The following is a 10,000-nucleotide window of genomic DNA, read 5'->3' on the forward strand; positions in this document are numbered from 1 at the left end:
GAGAGAGAGAGAGAGAGAGAGGGAGAGAGAGAGTGGGAGAGAGAGATAACATAAATCAGACATGCCAAAAGCCCAGTAGTAAGCACAGGAGGGAGAGAGGGAACGAGGGAGAAGGATAGAGAGAGAGACTGAATATACACACAGAACATACATAACCCAGAGAGACAGACAGACAGACAGACAGACAGACAGACAGACAGACAGACAGACAGACAGACAGACAGACAGACAGACAGACAGTGAGCACCTGATAAATAAATAAACCTCTCTGAAGGGAGATATGACATCACTGCTATGTCCAGATGTAGAGACATGACATCACTGCTATCTCCAGACGTAGAGACATGACATCACTGTTATGTCCAGATGTAGAGACATGACATCACTGCTATCTCCAGATGTAGAGACATGACATCACTGCTATCTCCAGATGTAGAGACATGACATCACTGCTATCTCCAGACGTAGAGACATGACATCACTGTTATGTCCAGATGTAGAGACATGACATCACTGCTATCTCCAGACGTAGAGACATGACATCACTGTTATGTCCAGATGTAGAGACATGACATCACTGTTATCTCCAGACGTAGAGACATGACATCACTGTTATCTCCAGATGTAGAGACATGACATCACTGTTATCGCCAGACGTAGAGACATGACATCACTGTTATCTCCAGATGTAGAGACATGACATCACTGTTATCTCCAGATGTAGAGACATGACATCACTGTTATGTCCAGATGTAGAGATATGACATCACTGTTATGTCCAGATGTAGAGACATGACATCACTGTTATGTCCAGATGTAGAGACATGACATCACTGTTATCGCCAGACGTAGAGACATGACATCACTGTTATCTCCAGATGTAGAGACATGACATCACTGTTATCTCCAGATGTAGAGACATGACATCACTGTTATGTCCAGATGTAGAGATATGACATCACTGTTATGTCCAGATGTAGAGACATGACATCACTGTTATGTCCAGATGTAGAGACATGACATCACTGTTATCGCCAGACGTAGAGACATGACATCACTGTTATCTCCAGATGTAGAGACATGACATCACTGTTATCTCCAGATGTAGAGACATGACATCACTGTTATGTCCAGATGTAGAGATATGACATCACTGTTATGTCCAGATGTAGAGACATGACATCACTGTTATCTCCAGATGTAGAGACATGACATCACTGTTATGTCCAGATGTAGAGACATGACATCACTGCTATCTCCAGACGTAGAGACATGACATCACTGCTATCTCCAGACGTAGAGACATGACATCACTGTTATGTCCAGATGTAGAGACATGACATCACTGCTATCTCCAGACGTAGAGACATGACATCACTGTTATGTCCAGATGTAGAGACATGACATCACTGCTATCTCCAGACGTAGAGACATGACATCACTGTTATGTCCAGATGTAGAGACATGACATCACTGTTATCTCCAGACGTAGAGACATGACATCACTGTTATCTCCAGATGTAGAGACATGACATCACTGTTATCGCCAGACGTAGAGACATGACATCACTGTTATCTCCAGATGTAGAGACATGACATCACTGTTATCTCCAGATGTAGAGACATGACATCACTGTTATGTCCAGATGTAGAGATATGACATCACTGTTATGTCCAGATGTAGAGACATGACATCACTGTTATGTCCAGATGTAGAGACATGACATCACTGTTATCGCCAGACGTAGAGACATGACATCACTGTTATCTCCAGATGTAGAGACATGACATCACTGTTATCTCCAGATGTAGAGACATGACATCACTGTTATCTCCAGATGTAGAGACATGACATCACTGTTATGTCCAGATGTAGAGATATGACATCACTGTTATGTCCAGATGTAGAGACATGACATCACTGTTATCTCCAGATGTAGAGACATGACATCACTGTTATCTCCAGATGTAGAGACATGACATTACTGCTATCTCCAGATGTAGAGACATGACATCACTGCTATCTCCAGACGTAGAGACATGACATCACTGTTATCTCCAGATGTAGAGACATGACATCACTGTTATGTCCAGATGTAGAGACATGACATCACTGCTATCGCCAGATGTAGAGACATGACATCACTGTTATCTCCAGACGTAGAGACATGACATCACTGTTATCTCCAGATGTAGAGACATGACATCACTGTTATCTCCAGATGTAGAGACATGACATCACTGTTATGTCCAGATGTAGAGACATGACATCACTGCTATCGCCAGATGTAGAGACATGACATCACTGTTATCTCCAGATGTAGAGACATGACATCACTGCTATCTCCAGATGTAGAGACATGACATCACTGCTATCTCCAGATGTAGAGACATGACATTACTGCTATCACCAGACGTAGAGACATGACATCACTGTTATCTCCAGATGTAGAGACATGATATCACTGCTATCTCCAGATGTAGAGACATGACATTACTGCTATCGCCAGATGTAGAGACATGACATCACTGTTATCTCCAGACGTAGAGACATGACATCACTGTTATCTCCAGACGTAGAGACATGACATCACTGCTATCTCCAGACGTAGAGATACGACATCACTGCTATCACCAGGTGTAGAGATATGACATCGCTGCTATCTCCAGGTGTAGAGATATGAAATCGCTGCTATCTCCATACATAGAGATATGACATCGCTGCTATCTCTAGACGTAGAGATATGACATCACTGCTATCTCCAGATGTAGAGATATGACATCGCTGCTATCTCCAGATGTAGAGATATGACATCACTGCTATCTCCAGGTGTAGAGATATGACACCACTGCTATCTCCATGTGTAGAGATATGACACCACTGCTATCTCCATACATAGAGATATGACATCGCTGCTATCTCCATACATAGAGATATGACACCACTGCTATCTCCAGATGTAGAGATATGACATCACTGCTATCTCCAGGTGCAGAGATATGACATCACTGCTATCTCCAGATGTAGAGATATGACATCGCTGCTATCTCCAGACGTAGAGATACGACATCGCTGCTATCTCCAGGTGTAGAGATATGACATTGCTGCTATCTCCAAACGTAGAGATATGACATCATTGCTATCTCCAGGTGTAGAGATATGACATCGCTGCTATCTCCAAACGTAGAGATATGACATCGCTGCTATCTCCAGGTGTAGAGATATGACATCGCTGCTATCTCCAGATGTAGAGATATGACATCTCGCGATCTCCAGACGTAGAGATACGACATCACTGCTATCTCCAGGTGTAGAGATATGACATCACTGCTATCTCCAGATGTAGAGATATGACATCGCTGCTATCTCCAAACGTAGAGATATGACATCATTGCTATCTCCAGGTGTAGAGATATGACATCGCCTAGATCTCCACATGACATTGTAGTGTGTGTGTTTCTTTAAATAGTGAGTTATAGGTGCAACCCTCGCCAGCAGTATTTATGAAGTAGATAAATTACTGGGACAAGGTGAAAAGGACAAGAGTGTGCGCACACACACACACACACGCACACACACACACACACACACACACACACACACACACACACGCAAGGTTAAAAGCGGTAGTAAAATATGTTATCAGACACATGGTATATTAAATAACCCTGAATATCTTTACTTATCAATTCATCACAACACAAGTGAGCTCCACTCAGATGTCTTTCTCTCTCTCTCTGTGTGTGTGTGTGTGTGTGTGTGTGTGTGTGTGTGTGTGTGTGTGTGTGTGTGTGTGTGTGTGTGTGTGTGTGTGTGTGTGTGTGTGTGTTAAGCCGGTTTAAATGGCCGACTGATTCATGACCTGCTAGTTGAATTATTCATCTTCCAATTTCTGCCACATTAGACAGAGCTCCATTATGGGTCTGGGCTGAGCCACTGTGACCTCCATAACGGCTCTAGCAGAGCTAGTGTCACATTTTATAATGGGCCCTGAATTAGACTCAGTGCGACTGGCCAGTCATTCTGGCTCTTAGCTGAGCCAGAATCACCTTTAGAATGGCCTCTCAATGAGAGTCAATGCGACTGGCCAATCAATCTGGGTCAGTTTCACCTTTTATAATGGGCCCTGAATGGGACTTAAGTGCGACTGGCCAGTCATTCCGGCTCTGAGCTGTGCCAGCGTCACTTTTTTAGAATAGTACGAGTTTGTACAGCAAACCCACGTTCACAACATCATTAATGTGCTTCATTGGGGAGGTGGGTGCGGGGGGGGGACACTTCCTCAGTCTAGTAAAGGCTGCCACAGTGGACTGGGCTCCAGTGAGCCTGTTAGATCCAGTCTGCTACACTGACAGGTGGCGCCAGTGAGATTTCATGCCTTAGTGATAAAAGGTGAGGACGGGGTGGGAGCGCTTTCCTCTGTGGGCACAGTTCTGTTCCACCTAGATCTATGGCACAGTTCTGTTCCACCTAGATCTATGGCACAGTTCTGTTCCACCTAGATCTATGGTACGGTTCTGTTCCACCTAGTTCTATGGTACGGTTCTGTTCCACCTAGTTCTATGGTACGGTTCTGTTCCACCTAGATCTATGGCACAGTTCTGTTCCACCTAGATCTATGGTACGGTCTGTTCCACCTAGTTCTATGGTACGGTTCTGTTCCACCTAGTTCTATGGTACGGTTCTGTCCCACCTAGTTCTATGGTACGGTTCTGTTCAACCAAGTTCTATGGTACGGTTCTGTCCCACCTAGTTCTATGGTACGGTTCTGTTCCACCTAGATCTATGGTACGGTTCTGTTCCACCTAGTTCTATGGTACGGTTCTGTTCCACCTAGTTCTATGGTACGGTTCTGTTCCACCTAGTTCTATGGTACGGTTCTGTTCCACCTAGTTCTATGGTACGGTTCTGTTCCACCTAGTTCTATGGTACGGTTCTGTCCCACCTAGTTCTATGGTACGGTTCTGTTCCACCTAGTTCTATGGTACGGTTCTGTTGCACCTAGTTCTATGGTACGGTCTTGTATTTTCAGGTCTTTGTTGAGCTGAGCTCGACTGGAATTATTGATCAACTCTACTTCTGAATCGAGAACATTATATTTAAATGAGGGATATTTGATCAAATATTGATCTGATGTGGAATCCTGCTTGGTGTTGCCTGACGGTTAAATTTAAATGCTGCCGTGTATGTGTGTGTGTGTTTGTGTGTGTGTGTGTATGTGTGTGTGTGTGTGTGTGTGTTTGTGTGTGAGTACGTGTGATGGTCCTAGTGGCCCACAAAGATACTATACTGAACTACTATAAGACTCTACACCACTATACTATACTATACTACAATTAAATATTATACTATACTATAAAACCATACTATACTACTATACTATACTATACTACTATTAAATATTATACTATACTATAAAACCATACTATACTACTATACTATACTTCACCACTCCACTATATTATTATATATTATACTATACTAAACTGCTATACCACTATACTGTACTATACTATACTATACTATGCTACTATACTATATTATACTAGTATTATATATATATATATATTATACTATATAATAGCAGTATAGTATGGTACTATAATACCAAACAACAATACCATACTATACTACCAAACTATATGACTGTGATATATCACTATACTATACTATACTATACTTTACTATACTATACAAAACAATACTCTACTATACTATACTATAATATACTACAATATGATATTGTAATACTATAATACACTATACTACTAGAGTGCACTATACTATACTACTTTACTACATTATACTACTATACTATATTATACTGCAATACTATATTATACTCTACTGCTATACTATACTACTATACTATATTATACTACTTTATTATATTATACTCCAATACTATATTATACTCTACTGCTATAATATACTACTATACTATATTATACTACTTTACTATATTATACTCCAATACTATATTATACTCTACTGCTATAATATACTATACTATACCACTTTACTTTATTATACTACTTTACTATATTATACTACTATACTATATTATTCTACTTTACCATATACTACTTCTATATTATACTAATATACTATATAATACTCTACTATACAATATATGCTCACTGTCCGTTCCGTAACTCCCATAGTTCAATATAGCAGACACTATAACATCTGGTTAACCATATCCCTCCCTCCCTCCCTCCCTCCCTCCCTCCCTCCCTCCCTCCCTCCCTCCCTCCCCCTCCCTCCCTCCCTCCCTCCCTCCATCCCTCCCTCCCTCCCTCCCTCCCTCCCTCCCTCCCTCCCTCCCTCCCTCCCTCCCTCCCACAGGCACTATAACATCTGGTTAACCATATCCCTCCCTCCCTCCCTCCCTCCCTCCCTCCCTCCCTCCCTCCCTCCCTCCCTCCCTCCCTCCCTCCCTCCCTCCCTCCCTCCCTCCCTCCCTCCCTCCCTCCCTCCCTCCCTCCCACAGCCACAATAACATCTGGTTAACCATATCCCCCCCTCCCTCCCTCCCTCCCTCACTCCCCCCTCCCTCCCTCCCTCCCTCCCTACTCACACTCTGTCTGTGCCGTAGCTCCTGTAGTCCACAGCAGCGGAGACGGCCACTATAACAGCAGGAACCCCGTACCCAGCCAGGTAGAAGTACTTGGTTCTGGAGTGCTCTGATTCAAACACCTCCACTAGCATGATGTACAGCTGAACCCCCTCTAGGAACATCCAGGTAAACGCTGACAGGAAGAAGAAATGGAGCAGGGCCGCGAAGACGGCACACGCAATCTGGAGGAGAGGAGAGATGTAGGGGTTAGACGGGAGACTACTAGAGAACACAGGAGAGGAGAGATGTAGGGGTTAGACGGGAGACGACTAGAGAACACAGGAGGAGAGGAGAGATGTAGGGGTTAGACGGGAGACTACTAGAGAACACAGGAGAGAGAGGAGAGATGTAGGGGTTAGATGGGAGACTACTAGAGAACACAGGAGGAGAGGAGAGATGTAGGGGTTAGACGGGAGACTACTAGAGAACACAGGAGAGGAGAGATGTAGGGGTTAGACGGGAGACGACTAGAGAACACAGGAGGAGAGGAGAGATGTAGGGGTTAGACGGGAGACTACTAGAGAACACAGGAGAGAGAGGAGAGATGTAGGGGTTAGATGGGAGACTACTAGAGAACACAGGAGGAGAGGAGAGATGTAGGGGTTAGATGGGAGACTACTAGAGAACACAGGAGGAGAGGAGAGATGTAGGGGTTAGATGGGAGACTACTAGAGAACACAGGAGGAGAGGAGAGATGTAGGGGTTAGATGGGAGACTACTAGAGAACACAGGAGGAGAGGAGAGATGTAGGGGTTAGACGGGAGACAACTAGAGAACACAGGAGGAGAGGAGAGATGTAGGGGTTAGACGGGAGACTACTAGAGAACACAGGAGGAGAGGAGAGATGTAGGGGTTAGACGGGAGACTACTAGAGAACACAGGAGGAGAGGAGAGATGTAGGGGTTAGATGGGAGACTACTAGAGAACACAGGAGGAGAGGAGAGATGTAGGGGTTAGATGGGAGACTACTAGAGAACGCAGGAGGAGAGGAGAGATGTAGGGGTTAGACGGGAGACTACTAGAGAACACAGGAGGAGAGGAGAGATGTAGGGGTTAGATGGGAGACTACTAGAGAACACAGGAGGAGAGGAGAGATGTAGGGGTTAAACGGGAGACTACTAGAGAACGCAGGAGGAGAGGAGAGATGTAGGGGTTAGATGGGAGACTACTAGAGAACACAGGAGGAGAGGAGAGATGTAGGGGTTAGACGGGAGACTACTAGAGAACACAGGAGGAGAGGAGAGATGTAGGGGTTAGACGGGAGACTACTAGGGAACACAGGAGGAGAGGAGAGATGTAGGGGTTAGACGGGAGACTACTAGAGAACGCAGGAGGAGAGGAGAGATGTAGGGGTTAGACGGGAGACTACTAGAGAACACAGGAGGAGAGGAGAGATGTAGGGGTTAGACGGGAGACGACTAGAGAACACAGGAGGAGAGGAGAGATGTAGGGGTTAGATGGGAGACTACTAGAGAACACAGGAGGAGAGGAGAGATGTAGGGGTTAGACGGGAGACTACTAGAGAACACAGGAGGAGAGGAGAGATGTAGGGGTTAGATGGGAGACTACTAGAGAACACAGGAGGAGAGGAGAGATGTAGGGGTTAGACGGGAGACTACTAGAGAACGCAGGAGGAAAGGAGAGATGTAGGGGTTAGACGGGAGACTACTAGAGAACACAGGAGGAGAGGAGAGATGTAGGGGTTAGACGGGAGACAACTAGAGAACACAGGAGGAGAGGAGAGATGTAGGGGTTAGACGGGAGACTACTAGAGAACGCAGGAGGAGAGGAGAGATGTAGGGGTTAGATGGGAGACTACTAGAGAACACAGGAGGAGAGGAGAGATGTAGGGGTTAGACGGGAGACTACTAGGGAACACAGGAGGAGAGGAGAGATGTAGGGGTTAGACGGGAGACTACTAGAGAACACAGGAGGAGAGGAGAGATGTAGGGGTTAGACGGGAGACTACTAGAGAACACAGGAGGAGAGGAGAGATGTAGGGGTTAGACGGGAGACTACTAGAGAACACAGGAGGAGAGGAGAGATGTAGGGGTTAAACGGGAGACAACTAGAGAACACAGGAGGAGAGGAGAGATGTAGGGGTTAGACGGGAGACTACTAGGGAACACAGGAGGAGAGGAGAGATGTAGGGGTTAGACGGGAGACTACTAGAGAACACAGGAGGAGAGGAGAGATGTAGGGGTTAGACGGGAGACTACTAGAGAACACAGGAGGAGAGGAGAGATGTAGGGGTTAGACGGGAGACTACTAGAGAACACAGGAGGAGAGGAGAGATGTAGGGGTTAGACGGGAGACAACTAGAGAACACAGGAGGAGAGGAGAGATGTAGGGGTTAGACGGGAGACGACTAGAGAACACAGGAGGAGAGGAGAGATGTAGGGGTTAGATGGGAGACTACTAGAGAACACAGGAGGAGAGGAGAGATGTAGGGGTTAGACGGGAGACTACTAGAGAACACAGGAGGAGAGGAGAGATGTAGGGGTTAGATGGGAGACTACCAGAGAACACAGGAGGAGAGGAGAGATGTAGGGGTTAGACGGGAGACTACTAGAGAACACAGGAGGAGAGGAGAGATGTAGGGGTTAGACGGGAGACTACTAGAGAATGCAGGAGGAGAGGAGAGATGTAGGGGTTAGACGGGAGACTACTAGAGAACACAGGAGGAGAGGAGAGATGTAGGGGTTAGACGGGAGACTACTAGAGAACACAGGAGGAGAGGAGAGATGTAGGGGTTAGACGGGAGACTACTAGAGAACACAGGAGGAGAGGAGAGATGTAGGGGTTAGATGGGAGACTACTAGAGAACACAGGAGGAGAGGAGAGATGTAGGGGTTAGACGGGAGACTACTAGAGAACACAGGAGGAGAGGAGAGATGTAGGGGTTAGACGGGAGACTACTAGAGAACACAGGAGGAGAGGAGAGATGTAGGGGTTAGACGGGAGACTACTAGAGAACACAGGAGGAGAGGAGAGATGTAGGGGTTAGACGGGAGACTACTAGAGAACACAGGAGGAGAGGAGAGATGTAGGGGTTAGACGGGAGACAACTAGAGAACACAGGAGGAGAGGAGAGATGTAGGGGTTAGATGGGAGACTACTAGAGAACACAGGAGGAGAGGAGAGATGTAGGGGTTAGATGGGAGACTACTAGAGAACACAGGAGGAGAGGAGAGATGTAGGGGTTAGACGGGAGACGACTAGAGAACACAGGAGGAGAGGAGAGATGTAGGGGTTAGATGGGAGACTACTAGAGAACACAGGAGGAGAGGAGAGATGTAGGGGTTAGACGGGAGACTACTAGAGAACACAGGAGGACAGGAGAGATGTAGGGGTTAGATGGGAGACTACTAGAGAACACA

General features: G+C 45.8%; 1 protein-coding gene across 1 annotated transcript in view; it reads right to left on the minus strand.

Annotated features, from left to right (window-relative positions):
• Positions 1-10,000, minus strand: part of adgrl3.1 (adhesion G protein-coupled receptor L3.1) — a 319,635-nt gene that overhangs the window by 42,385 nt on the left and 267,250 nt on the right. Inside the window, 1 exon segment of the mRNA XM_064926745.1 lies at positions 6,582-6,802. Coding sequence (XP_064782817.1) covers positions 6,582-6,802 — 221 coding nt within the window.

Source organism: Oncorhynchus masou, chromosome 20, assembly GCF_036934945.1.
Source record: "Oncorhynchus masou masou isolate Uvic2021 chromosome 20, UVic_Omas_1.1, whole genome shotgun sequence".
Lineage (NCBI taxonomy): Eukaryota > Metazoa > Chordata > Actinopteri > Salmoniformes > Salmonidae > Oncorhynchus > Oncorhynchus masou.